At 35.7% G+C, this 18,734-nt stretch overlaps 1 protein-coding gene across 2 annotated transcripts in view; it reads left to right on the top strand.

Annotated features, from left to right (window-relative positions):
- Positions 1 to 460: 460 nt before the first annotated feature.
- Positions 461 to 18,734, top strand: part of LOC136043082 (uncharacterized) — a 105,966-nt gene continuing 87,692 nt past the window's right edge. Inside the window, exons 1-2 of one of the 2 annotated variants that reach the window (XM_065728005.1) lie at positions 461 to 599; positions 11,313 to 11,471. In XM_065728005.1, coding sequence (XP_065584077.1) covers positions 500 to 599; positions 11,313 to 11,471 — 259 coding nt within the window. In that variant the 5' untranslated portion in view covers positions 461 to 499. The remainder of the gene's footprint in view (positions 600 to 11,312; positions 11,472 to 18,734) is intronic. The other variant, XM_065728006.1, reaches the window with a different exon arrangement.

Here is an 18,734-nt window from a genome sequence, read left to right as displayed (position 1 = left end):
TGCTGAAAACAAAATGTATTTTGAACTTTATGCTGTTGAGTAACAACAACAACATAAAAAGAAAATCACACTGCTATTAAAGGTCAACAAATATGAGCTGCCACAAATAAGAGCAGGACTACCGACCTCTGAAACATTATTTGAACCTCACTGAAAAATGAATGCTATTCATTTATATATGGGTTTTAAAAATACACCACAATGCTAACTGACCTTAAAGCTAAGAAAAATTAAGCCCATTTCGAATTTATATTTAAAAGTGAATATTTTATACTATAGTAAGTTTCATATATGATGACAACTTTAATAAATGTTAACATCTTTAGGTGTCCCAATAGAAACATGGTTTAAATATTAATTTTTTTAAAATTTGATGACAAAAAAACTATGCCACGAAAGGTTTCATGCTAAAGTCCAAAATCAATACGTTTGCAATAACGAAACTTGTGAGGTTTGTTAATTTTGCCTCTAAAATGAGCAGTATTTGTTGGTTTCCCTAATGATAATGAACAATAAATTATCAGGAATACTTGGAAAGCTACCCCAAGTCCCAGATACTCCTAAAGTCAATAAGGAGCCTCTTTATGACGGAGAAACAGGTCGGTAGATTACTTTAAAATAAATAGAAGAGTCGAATCCTTTAATCTAGGCATTTTTTTATAAGCCTCTTTGTTACGTTCTGCAGAGAGAATGCTTCAAGGCTTGCTTCTAAGCCAAACTACGTAAAGACTGACTGGTGGTAATTGTAACAGAAACTCTAAAAACGACATTTCATAATGAAATACCCATCAAAAGAATTTAATTTTAATGATGATACTACATTACCAATATTCAACAGGTTTGAAATCACCCTCAAAAGTTACGGGCCAGAGAAAATTCTCCTGAATTTTAAATAATAGTGAACCCCGCCAAAAAAAAGAGAAAATAAACTTGAAATTGGTATTACATGAGCAAATTCCAAAAATTAGAGAAACTCATTGCAGAAGTTTCAAATCTCTAGCTACAAAAATGTGAAATTTGCTCTTTTTTCTAAGAAGGATGATCAAGGATACGAATTTTTTTTCCAGGGTTAAAAAACTGTTTTTAAAATAATTGATAAGGCTCATTACAAAGTAATTAGACAAAAAATAAGAAAATTTTGACATACAATAATATTCCTTGAAATCCCAAGATTCCTAGATATGGTCATTTTAATTTGATTAATATCATGCCTGGGAGATAGATTCTCATTAAGCAAAATATCCAGGAACTGAATGTAAATATCAATAGGTCTACTATGAGAACCCCTTAATTTCTAAAAGCTGGGGACGACCCTGAAAAATTCAGGAGAAAACCAGGAAGACAGACCTAACGACATTTAATGCTAGGCAATTGGCGTTGAGCCACAGAATTGCTCTCTCAAACAACATATTCAACTAAATAGGGATTTCAGGTTGTGCTCTAACAGTAGTGCCATGGTCACTGTCGCCAGCAAAGGCACCCAGAATGCCATCACCAGTTAATGATTAAAAAATGTATTTGGCCATATGAAGGTGATTCAAGAATACCGTCAGTTGTTTCTAATGGATGTGATGCTAAATTAATTTTGAGATGAATTTGTCCAGCTACTTTAAAGCTAAAACATTACGTTTATTAATGGTTGTATCATCGCTTACTTTGATTGAAGCTAAAGCAAAAGATGAGTTCAAATTTCGGATTCGTTTGTGGAAGCTCTCATTAGAGAGCACGTAATTTTATACAAAATAGGCAAAACCAATTCATTTGGAAATTGTGGAGGTTGCAATCCAATTCCACTATGCAATGCTGATCTTTTCTCGGGAATAATATGAAAAAAACTTCGTTTTCTTAAAGAGTTAAAGAGGCTGCGTCCCAAAGTCGAACCTTAAAACGTACAGGAATTAGAAGAGGCAGTTGGGGGGCTACCGCCCCCCAAACCCCCCGCTTTTAAAGACTCTTTTGTACAGGTTTTTTTGTGGGGGGACTTCATTGTTACTAATTACTAGTTTCGGCGCAATGGTTCTCCTGTCCTCTTGTGTTTAACATTTTTCGAAGTTATTCCATTATTCATTCATTTCAATTTTTTGTTAAAAGAGGGCCTTTCCGAAGCCAAGAGCGGGGGCTTAGCAAAAAAAACAAAAAACCTGTACAAAAGAGTCTTTAAAAGCGGGGGGTTTGGGGGGCGGCAGCCCCCCAACTGCCTCTTCTAATTCCTGTACGTTTTAAGGTTCGACTTTGGGACGCAGCCTCTTTAACTCTTTAAGAAAACGAAGTTTTTTTCATAATATTTCTGTACGTTTTTCTACAATCCATGGTGGATGTAATTTAATAATTCCTGTACTCCTCGTAGAGGAATTAGGAGAGGAAGTTGGGTGGCTGCCGCCCCCCAACCCCCCCGCTTTTAAATCATTGTATAAAATAGAAAAAAAAATAGATAGAATGACCGAAATGTTTCTTTTGCTCATAAGAAGCTAATATTCTGTTATCTCTCAAATGATAAGCAGTCCAGGTGTTAACAAAATTATACACTTTTATTTTGATCGCTACGTCCAAAAGCCTATAATAAAGAATTTATTCTAAAAATGCCTTCTCATATAGGAAACATCTTTAGGTAATTATAGTAAATTATATATTATTTATCTTATTTAGCAACTATTTATATAAAATAAGTAAATATCCACGTTTCATTAAATCGAGAAAAACTTAAACTTCTTCAAAACATTTGAAAATTCACCTAAAAATTGGCAATGAGCACTTAAAGGCTATAAAATATATACTTAAAGCACATTTATATCACACTTATTTCGGACATCGCTGAGGATTGCCCCTGTTGCAAAGTCCCCAACAGGGTCAAAAGTCAGTTCTTTTGGACATGTATCTTACAGCTCCAGTCAACTCGTGCATTTCTGGAATGGAGCTGGATTTTTATGATGCTTGCAGTCATTCTCGCCGTGCCGAGCTGATTATTTTGATGTACTTGAATGTTGATATTCGTAACTTTTAAGAATTTCAAAAATTAACATGGGACTATTAGACTATTAGGACTATAAGAAGACTATTAGGAGAGGCAAACCCACCGTTTTAAAGACTCTTTTGTACAGGTTTAATTTTTTTTCATATTAATTCTGTACGTTTTTCTACAATCCATGGTGGATGTAATTTAATAATTCCTGTACTCCTCGTACAGGAATTAGGAGAGGAACCCCCCCCCCCCCCGCTTTTAAATCATTGTATAAAATAGAAAAAAAAATAGATAGAATGACCGAAATGTTTCTTTGCTCATAAGAAGCTAATATTCTGTTATCTCTCAAATGATAAGCTGTCCAGGTGTTATCAAAATTTTTTTGATGTTGTGAAAAAAACCGCCCGTAAGGGACTTGAACCCTTGACCCAATGATTAAAAGTCCCACGCTCTACCGACTGAGCTAATCACTTGCATGTGTGTAAATATAACTTCTCAATAACTTTTAAAAATTTCAAATTAACATGGGCTCTTATGGAGAGAAATGCGTTAAATAAGTAGCTAATGCGTGGTTTCTGGAAAACAGGGAAGGAGTTATCGGATCGATCTGAAATTTCGCGGATAAGCTCCTGGGCCGTAGGGGACCTTAACTTGTGAATTTCAGCCCGATCGGACAACGTTAAAAGGGGGGGAGGTTGGGGGGTCGAAACTTTCGGGGGGTTAAGATTTTCCTACGAAACTTTCCAGGAAAATTACTCGGAGAATTCCGCATCGAATGAGTCTTCGTACACCCAGATCCGATGTCGGATGTGACCTGTAGGCGTCTAGAAAAAAAAGAAAATGAATTTTAAGTGGCTATGCGTGGTTTCTGGAAAACAGGGAAGGAGTTATCGGATCGAGCTCGGAAATTTCGCGGATAAGCTCCTGGGCCCTAGGGGACCTTAACTTGTGAATTTCAGCCCGATCGGACAACGTTAAAGGGGGGCTGGGGTTGACGGGTCGAAACTTTCGGCCAGATTTTCCCCATGAAGGAAAAGTTGGAGGGGGATGAAATTTTGCAGGTTTCTTAGTTGGAGCTCGGGCTACGAAATGCATGCCTCCCCATTCCTCTGCGACCACTGGAACCGAAGATCGCTTAACATTGTCGTGGGTCGCCTCTTTATAGAGGCACGAGTGTGCCTCATTGACTGGAGGACTCCTCAGTGAAATAAAACAATGTTGAAGGGTTCCAATGACTTGTAGTTGAAACTTTCATAGTTTATGCCAGGTTTGTGTTAAGTTTTTTGCCACCGCTCGTTGGCATCTATTGCGAAGGTGTTGTTCTGAACTAATATTTCTTTGTTCTTCACTTTCATTTTGGGCTTATTCTGATACTCGTTGTCGCATGTCTTCTAACCGCCTAATTCTTAGCTCTTCACTTTTCCTTTTAATTGTTTTATCCTCGTCGTTGCAGGTCTTCTAGTCATGCAATTCTTTGTTCTTTCCTTTCGTTTTAATTTGTTTTGATCCTCGTTGTCACAGGTCTTTTAACCGTGAGTGTATTTGCTTTCCACTTTAATTGTTATTTGTTCTGATACCTGCTTTTGCATGTCCTCTAACCTTACAATCATTTCCTCTTCATTTTGTGTTTTTATTACTTCAGACAATTTTTTAATGCTCTTTGCTTTAGCTGCTCGGATTGGCATAGTCTCATTTGACAGTCCAGGTTGTTCATATACACCCACTGTGATTTTATGTTGTTTGGATTGTCCTCTGGGTAATAAATCTTCTAACCACATATGCCTTTCTTCTTTGTTTTGAATTTTTATTACTTTGCAAATTTTTTATACCCTTTGTTTTTGCTGCTGTCCTTTCACCCATTATTACATTATGCAGGTCGTCCTCTTGGTTTAGCTAGCTTTTGTGCTAGAAATGACGTCATCAAAATATGTATATATATAAAAACTAGCTTTGACTCTCGCTTTCCAGGTGGATTTTCATCTAACTGCGCGGTTTTGCGTTCTTTAGCCGCAAGCCTGTTTTCTTGCTGTTCTTTTGATTCCTCGGCACGCTTTCTTTTCTTACTTTCTCTATCAGCTGCAAGCCTGTTTTCTTGCTGTTCTTGTGATTCCTCGGCACGCTTTCTTTTCTTACTTTCTCTATCAGCAGCAAGTTTTTCGGCATAGACTCTTTGAGCAGCTTCCTCGGCTGTTGCCATTGTAGGTTCTTCAGTCATTTTACAATTAAACATTTTTCCGTGAACGCATGTCTTAAATATCTTTAATGACGTCACCGTAATAGCAAAAATGACGACAACTAACTTCATGACGTCAGTCGACACAGAAACATGACGTCACCTGACAGACAGACACACAGACAGACAACTTATTTTTATATATATAGATAGATAAGTTGTTTTTTGTGTGTCTGTCTGTCTGTCCGCATATGACGTCTGAATTATTTCATCATATACCAATTCAAAAACGAATGTATTCAAGCCGAAGTAACTGAGTTGGTAAAGCGTTATGTTCCAGGTTCTAGGTCCGAGAGGTTCCAGGTTCGAACCTTGGCTTTAGCATTAATACAAAAGAAGAAAAAAACTAAAAAAGGTAAAAACTACAAAAAAAACTAAAAAGAAAATACTAAAAAAACTAAAAAATCTGAAAAACTAAAAAAAAAAACTAAAAAAAGGTAAAAAACTAAAAACTAAAAAAGAAAAACAAACTAAAAAAAAATGAAAAAAATATAAAAACTACAAAAAAACTAAAAAAAAAAACTAAAAACTGAAAAAGAAAAAAACCAAAAAAAGGAAAAAAACTGAAAAATAAAGGAGAAAAAATAATAAAAATAAAAATAAAACAAAACTAAAAAAGGTAAATGTATTCAAGCCGAAGTAGCTGAGTTGGTAAAGCGTTATGTTCCAGGTTCTAGGTCGAAGAAAAAAACTAAAAAAGGTAAAAACTAGAAAAAAAACTAAAACTAAAACAAATAAAAATAAAAAAAAATAAAAAAGGTAAAAACTACAAAAAAAACTAAAAAGAAAAAACTAAAAAAGCTTAAAAAAAGGTAAAAACCAAAAAAAAACCAAAAAGAAAAAAAAAGGAAAAAAACAAAAAATTTATTTCCTAAGAAAACTAAAAAAGCTAAAAAACTAAAAAAACTAAAAAAAAAGGTAAAAAACTAAAAAAGAAAAGACCGGGACACTCAAAGAGAAATTACAGACTGGGACACCGAGACACAAATGACGACTGGGACGTATGTGTCGACTGACGTCATGCTTGTGTGTCGACTGACGTCATGTTTGTCGACTATAAATGACGACTGGGACACAGGGACATAACTACAACGGGGACGCCGGGGGACCCAGGGGGAATATATAAATGACGATGGGACGCAGGGAATGTTTGATTAGCAATCACCATCAACAAAGCTCAAGGGCAATCATTAGGATAATGAGGTATAGATCTTAATACGAATTGTTTTTCCCATGGACAATTATATGTTGCATGTTCAAGAGTCGGTAAACCTGAAAATCTATTTACATGTACAGACAATAGGACAGCGAAGAATGTTGTATATTCGCAAGTTTTACGTAGTATATATATATATATATATATATATATATATATATATATATATATATATATATATATATATATATATATATATATATATATATATATATATTCAAAGGTGGGACACTGGGACACAACTACAATGGCGCGTAACGACTTACGCGTGCGGGGGGGGGGCTTGGGGGGCGTGAAGCGCCCCCACCAACTCGGTGGCGCGAAGCGCCATCCCAACAGCTAGTATATTATGATTTGAGTGATTTCTAATATGCCGTCTTATATGGTTGTTACATGTATGAAGACTTTTATATTTTTACATGATGTTTTTACAGTGCTGTTGGAAAAAGTGATGCAATTTAATTTAAAATATGTCTTCACAATTAATGCTCTAAACGAACTGTCTCAAAATCACGACCTATTTAGATCGTTTTTTAGGCCAGTATACCCCAGGATGCCAGTTTAAGAAAAGGTTGGAGCGTTTTTTTGAGAAAAACACAGAAATATACAATTATTGCTCATTTAAAGAGATAAGATATATACCGGGACACCAGCAGTTAATTCGCCAGGCCTCGGCATGGCTGCATGGCTGGCTTGCATATATTGATTCTCACTGTCACTTGCTTTTTAACCGTAACCTCTTCTTGATTTCATGGTGTCACATTAGGTTTGATACAACTACCCTGGAGAAAATAGAAGTTTTTCCTTAAAGTTGTGACCTATTTAAATCGTTTGCATCCATAAATGTCAATATGTCAGTTTTAAGAAAAAGAATCTGTGTAGAAAATTTCAAGGCCGGGCCCTAGCACTCGGCACGTGGCAAGTTTGTATATATGTATATATATATATATATATATATATATATATATATATATATATATATATATATATATATATATATATATATATATATATATATATATATATATATATATATATATATATATATATATATATATATATATATATATATATATATATATATATATATATATATATATATATATATATATATATATATATATATATATATATATATATATATATATATATATATTGATGTTCTTGATGTAATAGCTTCAGAGCATAGGTTTGAAGCGACCACCCTGGCAAAATAAAAATTCTTTCTTGAAGTTGTGACCTATTTAGATAGTTTTTGTGGCCAGAAATGTCGATATACCAGTTTTAAGAAAGATATCCATGTTATTGATTTCGAGGCCAAGCCCATGTACTCTGTACGCGGCAGGCTTGTATATATTGATTCTTATTGTGAGGAGCAACCTCCAAATGAATGACCTTCGTTTGCTACTCTTTCCCCTGGGAAAATGGAGGGCTCCGTAAAGAGTTTATATAACGTTGAATGCTCCCAATAATTTGTCACTTTCATTTTTGACATGTTCTGATTCTCACTTTTGCTTGTAATTCTCGATAAAATGTATGTTTTAGCCCCATATGTCTTTGTTCTTGCTGTGGCATATCTTTTAACTTTATATTCCTTTGTTCTCCACTTCATTTTTAATTTCATTTATCTATGTTTCTTTTGTAATTTTGATGCTTCATAGATATAAAAACGATATGGTCATTCCCGAAAAGCAAATGGTGTAATGTCTTCGCTTGATTAGTTGAGTGCTGGGTTTTTGCGCTGGATACTTTCGTCGTTGAATATCGTGACGTGTGGTTCTTCTAACGTAATATTTTCTTTCTTCTTCACTTTCATTTTTGCTTTTTTCTGATTTTTTCTGTTTTTTATCTTCTAATGGCATAATTTTTTGTTCTCCACTTCCTTTTTGACACGTTATTATTTTTGCTTTCTTGCTACCACTTGTAATTCACGCTGCCACTTTTCTTCTAGTCATATATATATTTGTTCTCGCTGTGGCATATATCTTAACCACAATTTTTTTTGTTCTTCACTTTCATTTTTAATTCGTTCTACTCCTTGTTGTCTCATGCCTTGTAACCGTGTTCTTCAATTTGGTTTATGACTCGTTTTGATCCTTACTGTCACGTATCTTCGAATCGAATGTTTCTTTGTTCTTCACTTCTGTTTTTGACTTGTTGTAATTGTCTCTGATGCATGTCCCCCAGCCCTATATTACTTTGTTCTTCATTTTCGTTTATCGTTACTTTAGAAATTTTTTCAGTACCCTTAACCTTAGCCACTCGGATTGGTCTTGTTGCATTTGGTGGTCTAGATTGATAACTTTTCCTGTAGGCATTATGAAACTACTTGAAACACATTTTGTAGAAAGACTAATTACACTTGATCTTTTATATTTAGGTACTTAGCTTTGTTGCATTTGAAATACTGCATGCGTCGTTGCTAATCGACCATTTCCTTTGTTGCCGTCGTCATTTATATATCCCCCTGTGCCCCCCGGCGTCCCCGTTGTAGTTGTGTCCCTGTGTCTGGGTCGCCATTTATATTCCCTGTGTCCCCGTCGTCATTTGTGTCCCGGTGTCCCAGTCTGTGATTTCTATTTGAGTGTCCCGGGTGTCATTTATATTCGTTAGGATATTGTAGGGCATCGTAGCATCGATGAGTTTAAGCAATTCTTGTCAACTGATAGTTTCGCCTATATAGAATATTATCTCGAGGTAAGAACTGATCACCGACCACAACGATTGCCACTTTGTTGATAGTTGCGTATCAGGAGGCATCAATTCGATTGCTGTTTTTAAGCAGAAGCACTAAATTATTATTTTTGTGGAAAAGATGATATATATAAATATATATATATGTTTTCTTTTTAGTTTTTTTGTAGTTTTTACCTTTTTTAGTTTTTTTCTTCTTTTGTATTAATGCTAAAGCCAAGGTTCAAACCTGGAGCCTCTCGGACCTAGAACCTGAAACATAACGCTTTACCAACTCAGCTACTTCGGCGTGAATACATTCGTTTTGAGCAGCTTCCTCGGGTGTTGCCATTGTAGGTTCTTCAGTCATTTTACAATTAGAAATTTCTCTTTCAACGGTCTTCTTACAATTAAAAATTTGTCTTTGAACGATATTCTTAAATACCTGTGTCCTGGTCGTCATTTATATTGCCTGTGTCCCGGTCGTCACCAGTTTTGATATGTTTTGACTCTCGCTGTCCAGGTGGATCTTCATCTAACTGCGCGGTTTTGCGTTCTTTAGCCTCAAGCCTGTTTCCTTGCTGTTCTTTTGATTCCTCGGCACGCTTTCTTTTCTGACTTTCTCTATCAGGAGCAAGTTTTTTGGCATAGACTCTTTGAGCATCTTCATCGGCTTTTGCCATTGTAAGTTCATCAGTCATTTTAAACTTAAACATTAATAGATTTCTACGTGAACATATATGTCTTAAATATCTTTAATGACGTCACCGTCATAGCAAAAATGACGACAACTAGCTTCATGACGCCAGTCGACACAGAAACATGACGTCACCTGATCCACAGACAGACAACTTATTTTTATATATATAGATAGATATAATTCTAAAATTGTCAGGTAATTTTCTATTTTGAAATAAAAACTAAAAATTATTGCTCAGAAAACATAAATATTTTTGATATTTACATAATAGCTTTAGTGGTTCTGGACTGAAAACTAAATATGCTAATCAAATTGGGAATTGCAATCTTTTAGGTTGAAAAGGCAGATCCATTGGAATCATGAGAATGCGTGGAATAAGAAAAGCCTCACCCTCAAAAGGCCCTGTCAAGATTGTTGCCTCTATTACGTTATAACAGACATAACACGTCATTTGTGTCCCGGTGTCCCGGTCTGTAGTTTCGTTAGTCGACAAACATGACGTCAGACGACAAGCAACTTCATGACGACATACAGCTCAATCCTTATATTGACGTCAGTCGACAAACATGACGTCAGTCGACACACAAACATGACGTCAGTCGACAGACAGACAAACAACTTATTTTTATATATATAGATATATATATATATATATATGTATATAGGCAGCATCAAATAGGCAGCAGCAAAATGCTAGATTATATCTATTTATTTTATTTTCTTTATTTCCCTCAAAAAATGAGGAGTACGCTACAGTATAATATAAAGAAAAGACAAATGATGACACTCACAATCAAAACCCATGATATATTGATCAAACACTTAAAAAGAGAAGAAAAAAAAGATACAAAAACACTTGCTAAATGCTAAATAGTTTAGCCTATAAATTATCAAGAGCTAGAACTGTTACTAAAAAACGGAAATAAATTGTGGCCTAAAAGGTTAATTATCGCCTTATCTTCAAATGTTTTATATTTTTTCTTTATAAAAACTATAAGATCCTTCACTTTAAGTTTTAAAACAATCTCAGTGTTACTAAAAGAAAGGGGGGAACCAAGTAAAAATTTACGAAATTTAAAATAAGAAATTTTAATGGACGATAGGTCAGAAGGTCTGAAATTACAGAAGAGGAGGAGGGATGCGAACAATACGTGAGGCTGAGCAACAGTGCTATACATACGACCAAGGACGTCTCGACGGTATGATGGCAAATACAATTATATGGTGACGTCAATTGCACTATGGTGACGTCATTAGTATTATTATAAAAGGCTTTTTGTCAAGTTTGTGATGAAATCTGCAAAAAAAAGTTAAGAAATCTGCGAGCCTTTATTGAATATGTTTCAAAGAGTGTCTTGGGTAATAGCGATGACAACGTAGTTCGTTTTTTATTTGTTCGTACTGAAAAAAGGAGAAGCCATTTTCCTGTTTTGTTGTATCAAAGGTTTGTTATGTTTCATCAAAGATATTGCAGGTTCTACTTCTTAAAGTTAAATACCATATTATGACAATGATAATTTAAGTTTTACAGAAGTACATTCTTCACAAAAAAAGGAATATCTACCATACTCAAGCTCTGTATACTTTCTGTCCTTTGGAATTGCAGTAATTAGCTCTTTGGCTGTTGGAACGTCATTAAGTGCCCTACTTGTCGTAGCTCTTACCGTCAACATTCTTACTTACACGACCGGTAAGAAGAATTTTATTTATTGAAACTGTAGGACTAATAACTGAAACAATTCTATTTCAGCACTACTTTCTTTAAATGAATTGATCTAGTCTCTTTTTTGTTTGCCATTGTTACGAGTTATAGTTTCATATGACATAAGTCATATTTTTGAATCGGATTTTTATGTACCTCTTTCGCCTCTCCCCTATTTTAACGTGGGGAAAAGGATAGAACGACAAGTAAACAAAACTAGAAACTTACTACATCACAATCGTAGGTAGTAATTACGAACTGGTGAGGCTCAGCGGTAGGAAAAACATGGAAGGGATAGGACAGACAATAAGCAGAATCGGGAATAAATTTAAGGTCAGCGAATTGAAAAGGGATGTAAGAAAATTCCAATTGAATTGTAGTATTACTGTAACTATGTTGACATGAGCAGTAACAATTTTATGATAAATATTGGTTGTACAGATTTGGAGGGTTTCCGAAAGAGCTTAGCCAACTTGAAGGCCCTAATACAATATACATTCAATTAACTAACTAGATACGAATCAAATGTCACACACGGGATGTGGCATATATCAGGCTAGTTGACGAAGAAGCTCTCATAGTTACTGACGTTGAATTTGAGACCAAGCTTCAGGCATTCATCTTCCACACTTTAGAAATGTTCAGAGAACTTGTTGAATAATCAAACAGTTCGTGGTAACGAACTGTAGTAAGGAGCGACCAGGCTCAATAGTAACCGAAACTCTAATTTTGGTACCAATAGTTACGTCAAAAGAATGGCATTTTAATGCTGATTTTAAATATATAAGTTTCATCAAGGTTAGTTTTACCCATCAAAAGTTACGAGCCTGAGAAAATTTGCTTCATTTTAGAAAATAGGAAGAAACACTCCCTAAAAGTCATACGATCTTAACGAAAATCACACCACCAGATTCAGCGTATCAGAGAACCTTATTGTAGAAGTTTCAAGCTCCTATCTACAAAATGTGGAATTTCACATTTTTTACCAGAAGAAAAATCACGGATGAGTGTTTATTTGTTTTTTTTCCCAGGGGCGATTCTATCGACTCAGTGGTCCTAGAATGTCGCGAAAGGGCTCATTCTAACGGAAATTAAAAGTTCTAGTTCTCTTTTTAAGTGTCCAAAAAATTGGAGGGCACCTAGGCCCCCTCCCACGCTCAATTTTTCCCCAATGTCACCCGATCAAAATTCTGAGACAGGCATTTTATTCACCATAGTCAAAATGACTATGTCTTTGGGGACAGATTACTTCCCCGCAGTCCCCGTGTGAGGGGCTGCAAGCTACAAACTTTGACCTTTGTTTACATATAGTAATGGTTACTAAGAAGTGTAGAGACGTTTTCAGGGGATTTTTTTGATTGGGGGGGGGGAATATTTGAGGGGGGCGGGTTACCGGGTAGGATATTCCCATGGAGGGACTTTTCATGGGGGAAGAGACTTTCAATGGAGGGGGCGCAGGATTTTCTACCATTATTTAAAAAAAATAAAAAAATAAATATGAAAAGTTTTTTCTACTGAAAGTGAGAAGCAGTATTAAAACTTAAAACGAACAGAAATTATTACGCATATGAGGGGTTTACCTCCTCGTAATATCTCGCTCTTTAAGCTAAAGTATTTTTAGTAATTTCAACTATTTATTCTACGGCCTTTGTGATTCAAGGGTCATTCTTAAGGAATTGGGACAAAATTTAAGCTTTAATGTAAAGAGCGAGGTATCGACGAGGGGTGAGCCCCCTCATATACGCAATAAAAACATACGAATAAAGATGTTCGCTACGTAATTTAATTCATAAGTTACGTATATTTTTTACTTATGAAAACTTTTGTAAACAATTATAAGTTATAGTTGCCTTTTAAGTAATCAAAAAATTAGAGGGCAACTAGGCCTCCTCCTTCGCTCCTTTTTTCACAAAATCTTCCGATTAAAACTATGAAAAAGTCATTTAGCCCCAAAAAATTAATATGAAAATTTCGTTTTAATTATTTATGTGCGGAGAAACAAGATCAAACCATGCATTAATTCAAAAACGTCCAGAAATTAAAAAAAAACAAGTTTTTTAAATGAAAGTAAGGAGCGACATTAAAAATTAAAACGAACAGAAATTACTCCGTATTTGAACGGGGCTTTTCCTCTTCAACGCCCTGCTCTTTACGCTAAAGTTTTTTACTGTTTTAAAATCTAGAGTTAAGAAAAAGAGTCAAACTTTAGCGTAAAGAGCGGTGCGTTGAGGAGGAAAAGCCCCATTCAAATACAGAGTAATTTCTGTTCGTTTTAAGTTTTAATGTCACTCCTTAATTTCATTTAAAAAAACTGTTTTTTTTTTTGTTTTCTATAAAGGTCAAAGCAATTTTCTTGGGGCTGAGCAAAAACAGTTGATAAACAGAACATGGAAAGGTGCTACCTCTTATGTACTTTTTAAGCATATATACTTTAATCCTAGGCAGTGCAATAGCGCTGCCTAAGTAAAGAACGTTGCTGGCACTATGTATTGTTTATTTTTTGTTTAGACAGGAACTTTGTATCGAACGAATTGTCATAGAAAGTTTAAAAAAAGTTCATTCGATTGGAAATTGAACGGGCTAGTGGTATTTTTGATAGTCGAAAGAAATTGGAGGGTATCCAACCCCCCTCCCACTCCCACCATTTCCCTAAACACATTAAAATCATAATTTTGAGATAGAGATTTTGTTCAACATAGGTGAAAGATCCAGAGAATAGGTCTTTGAGGATAACAACCCACCCCCCACATAGTCCTCAGGGCAAGGTTTGTAAGTTATAACCGGGGACAGTTTTATGGGTGTTGTCGTAAAAAAAAAAAGGGCTCATTCGACCGGAAATTGAGATGGCTAGTGACCTTTTTAATAGTCGAAAGTGATTAGAGGGCAACTAACCCCCCTCCCACACCCACCATTTCCCCAAACACATCCAATTGAAATATCGAGATAGCCATTTTGTTAAACGTAGTTGAAATGCTTAGAAATTATATCTTTAAAGATGACCCCCCGCCACAATCCTCAAGGTCAAATGTTAAAGGTCAAGGTAATTTATGCCTTGGGGGCATATAAATTTTTTATAGAAAGTGTTGTTGAAGCGTTCATTTGATTGGAAATTGAGAGGGCTAGTGCCCTTATTAATAGTCAAAGGTAGTCGGAGGGCAAATGCCCCCCTCTCCAAGCCCATCATTTCCCTCAACAGTTCTGATCAGAATTTTGATATAGGCATTTTGTTTAACGCTGTTGAAAGGTCTGAAAATTACGTCTTTGAGGATGGCATCCCCCTATAGCCCTCAGGACAAGGGTCGTCAGGTAAGCCCTTGGGTCATATATGGTTTTTATAGAAAGTATTGTCGTAGAAACTTCAAAAAGAGCTCATTTGATGGGAAATTGAAAGGGATTTGACTGAAAGGGATTGAAAGGGAGTGCCCTTTTCAATAGCACAAAGTGATTGGAGAGCAACTAACTCCCCTCCCACGCCCACCATTTCCCAAAAAACATCCAATCATAATTTTGAGACAGCAATTTTGTTTAAAGTATTTGAAAGATCTGAAAAGTATTTCTTTGTTGATGACACCCCCCCCCCTCACAAACACACACACTCACAAATTGAGAGCTTTAGTGCCGTTATTGATAGTCGAAGGTGATCAGAGGGTGAATACTCCCCCACGCGCATTGTCCCCCACGGACAGGGTTGTAAGTTATGCCCTGGGTATATATAAGGTTTTTTGAATGGGTGGTCGCATAAACTTCAGAAGGGGCTCATTTGAGTTGAAATTGAAAGTTATAGTGCCTTTTTTGTGAGTCAAAGTGATTTGAGAGCAAACACCCCCCTCCCCCGGAAGACTTCGTGTTTTCCAAAAATACATCGAATAAAAAATTTGGAGACAGTCTTTTTATTCAAGTCCAATTTTATAGTCCAAAAATCATATAACAAGGCTTTTAGGGCTGATACAAACCACCGGAGTCTAGGGGTGAGGGTTGTAAGTTATACCGCGGGGCATTTAAAGTTTTTATGGGGGAGGGGTGGTTTTCTAGCTTTAGAATAGGCTCATTTGGTTGGAAATTTGAAATTCTATTTCCTTTTCAAGCATTAAAAGTGATGGAGGGCATTTAGCCCATCCCTTCCCGATTACTCTGCGTTTCACCCAACACATCTGATTGAAATTATAAGATAGCTATTTTGTTACAAATAGTCCAAAAAACATATAATAGTGTCTCTAGGGGTGAAACAGCCCCACAGGGCCCTGGGTATAGCGTTGTAAGTTAAGGCAAGTGGGCATATAAGGTTTTTATGGATTGGGCGGTCGTATAAATTTCAGATGGGGTTTATTTGATTTGAAATTGGAAGTTATAGTGTCCTTTTCATGAGTCAAAGTGATTTGAGAGCAACCACTCTCTCTCCCTTCCTCTATGCTCATCATTTTCCTTAACACCTTCAATAAAAATTGGGAGATAAAAATTTTCTTCGTCGTCGTTTGAAGTTTTCAGAAATTATGTCTGCGAGGAGGACAGCCCCCCTCTACATTTCTAAGGGAAAGGATTGTAAGTTAGGCCCTGGGATATAATGTTTCTTATAGAAATGACGGTATAAGAAGCAGGGGTTTATCAGAAGTAAACCCCAAGTCAGAAAATTTGTAGCAGTGGGCAGTGCCTCGAGACACTGAAAGCCGCATTGATACAGTCAAGTACAAGACTTATTGTTCAAATCATTTACTGGCTCAAATAACGCTTGTTAAGAGTAGCTGAAACAGTAATATACAGGAGCCAATTATGCTTGACCTTAGTCTTCTATTTTGATAATTAATATATTATCTCCGACACAGAATGAAGAAGATATAACATCTCCGATACAAAATTTTCTCGGGGGTCAACAACCCAGCTGTTAAACAGAACGTGGAAAGATGTTGCACTTTCCATACTTTTTAAGTAAATAGATTGTAATACAAGAAAACACTTCATTGAGAACCTTAATGAATGAACAATTTATACCCAATTTAAGCAGCAAAAACTAATATTCCAACACAAATAAGAAATATATGTTGGAGCAAAGCATACTTAAAATTGGGCTTCTCTATTTGGTCATAGGTATCACATCGCCGATACAGGAAGACAAGGAAGAATCTTCGGGATTAGCATAATTGGTACAAGTAATGTTAAATGCTATGCGAGAAAAGAGTATGAGTGCTTTATTGAAATACAACTATCCCAATCAATACCATTAAGCAGCTTCAAATGGTTTCTCTCTCTCTGGCTGTTCGTTGTAATAACATTATTATGTTGTTTCCAAGAAAGAAAATTAAATAATAAAAAAAACTAATTTTTTAGCTGAAAGTAAGGTGTGACATTAAAACTTGAAACGAACAGAAATTACTCCATTATATGAAATGGGTTGTCCCCTCCGCAATCCCTCGCTCTTTACGCTACAGCTTTTAATTGTTTTAAAAAGTAGAATTGTGGCAAAGAGTCAAACTTTAGTGTAAAGAGTGAGGGATTGCGGAGGGGACAACCCATTTTATATACGGATTAATTTCTGTTCGTTTTAAGTTTTTAAGAATTTTTAATAATTTTTAAGAATTTAAGAACTTTAAATTTTTAACGAACGTTTTTATTAGTAAAAAATATACGTAACTTAAGAATTAACTTACGTAACAAACTTTCATAACCTTATATTTTTATTATGTATACGAGGGGGTTTGTACCCTCGTTAATGCCTCACTCTTTACACTAAATCGTAAGTTTGGTCCCAATTCTTTAAGATTGACCCATGAATCAGAAAGGCCGTAGAATAAATAGTTGAAACTACTAAAAATACTTTAGCACAAAGAGTAAGGTATTTATCTACTCCTAAATACCTCGCTCTTTACGCTAAAGTATTTTTAGAGCCCTCATATGCGCATTAATCTCTGTTCTTTTTAAGTTTCAATGCTACTTCTTCCTTTCATTTGAAAAAACGTTTTCATGTTTATTTTTCATTGTTTTCTTATAGTAATGCTAGAGAATTCTGCGCCCTTTTCATTGAATTTTTCTTCCCCCATGACAGATTCCCCCAAGGAAAGATCCTCCAACATAGTCCCCTCTCCTCAGCCCCACCCCCAAACAAAATAAAATCCTCCCGAAAAAATCCATCAAAGTTTGTAACTTGCAGCCCCTCCAGCAGGGATTGTGGGGGAGTAAGTCATCCCCAAAGACATAGTTATTATGGTTTTCGACTATGTTGAACAAAATGGCTATCTCAAAATTTTGATCCGTTGAGGAAAAAATGATCGTGGGAGGGGGCCTAGATGCCCTCCAATTTTTCGGTCACTTAAAAAGGGCACTAGAACTTTTCATTTCCGTTAGAATGAGCCCTCTTGCGACATTCTAGGACCACTTGGTCGATACGATGACCCCTGGGAAAAAAACAACAAAAACGCACCCGTGATTTGTCTTCTGGCAAAAAATACAAAATTCCACATTTCTGTAGATAGGAGCTTGAAACTCCTACAGTTGGGCTCTCTGATACGCTGAATCTGATGGTATCATTTTCGTTAAGATCCTACGAATTTTAGGGGGTGTTTCCACCTATTTTCCTAAATAAGGCAAATTTTCTCAGGCTCGTAACTTTCGATGGGTGAGACTAAACTTGATGAAACTTATATATTTAAAATCAGCATTAAAATGCAATTCTTTTGATGTAGCTATTGATATCAAAATTCATTTTTTTTTTTTAGTTTTGGTTACTATTGAGCCGGGTCGCTCCTTACTACAGCTCGTTACCACGAACTTTTTGATTGCAAAGATTTCAAGGTATTGTGTTTCGTGTACTTAACGAACTTGGTCGGTACCGAATAACGCTATTCTACTAGTGTTCTGGGGCTCACCTACTCTTGTGTATTAAATTATATATACTCTTCGCAACATTAACAGATAGTAAGCTGAACTAATAAAAATTTGAAAACTATTTAAAACACCATTTGTCTTCAAAATCAATTCATGTAAACACCGACTAAAAATTGTTAAAGCAGTGTCATCAGCAAACAAGGTCAGACAAATATCTGTCAGGTACAATCTCATCGTATCAACATACACCAAATACAGAAGTGAACAAAGCAACAAATGTCGTGGGGCCACATAAGTTACATGAAATGCCACAGAGTGACATCATCTATCACAACCTTTGCCGTTGTAGACAGTTATAGAAAAAGTCCTAAGAAAACAGATTGGATTTATCCCCACCCACAGGAAAATAAATGATGGTGTCCGTGGGTGCACATC

The sequence above is a fragment of the Artemia franciscana genome, unplaced genomic scaffold, assembly GCF_032884065.1.
Source record: "Artemia franciscana unplaced genomic scaffold, ASM3288406v1 Scaffold_289, whole genome shotgun sequence".
Lineage (NCBI taxonomy): Eukaryota > Metazoa > Arthropoda > Branchiopoda > Anostraca > Artemiidae > Artemia > Artemia franciscana.
The sequence above is the reverse complement of the archived record's forward strand: the minus strand, read 5'-3'. Positions and strand labels throughout refer to the sequence as shown.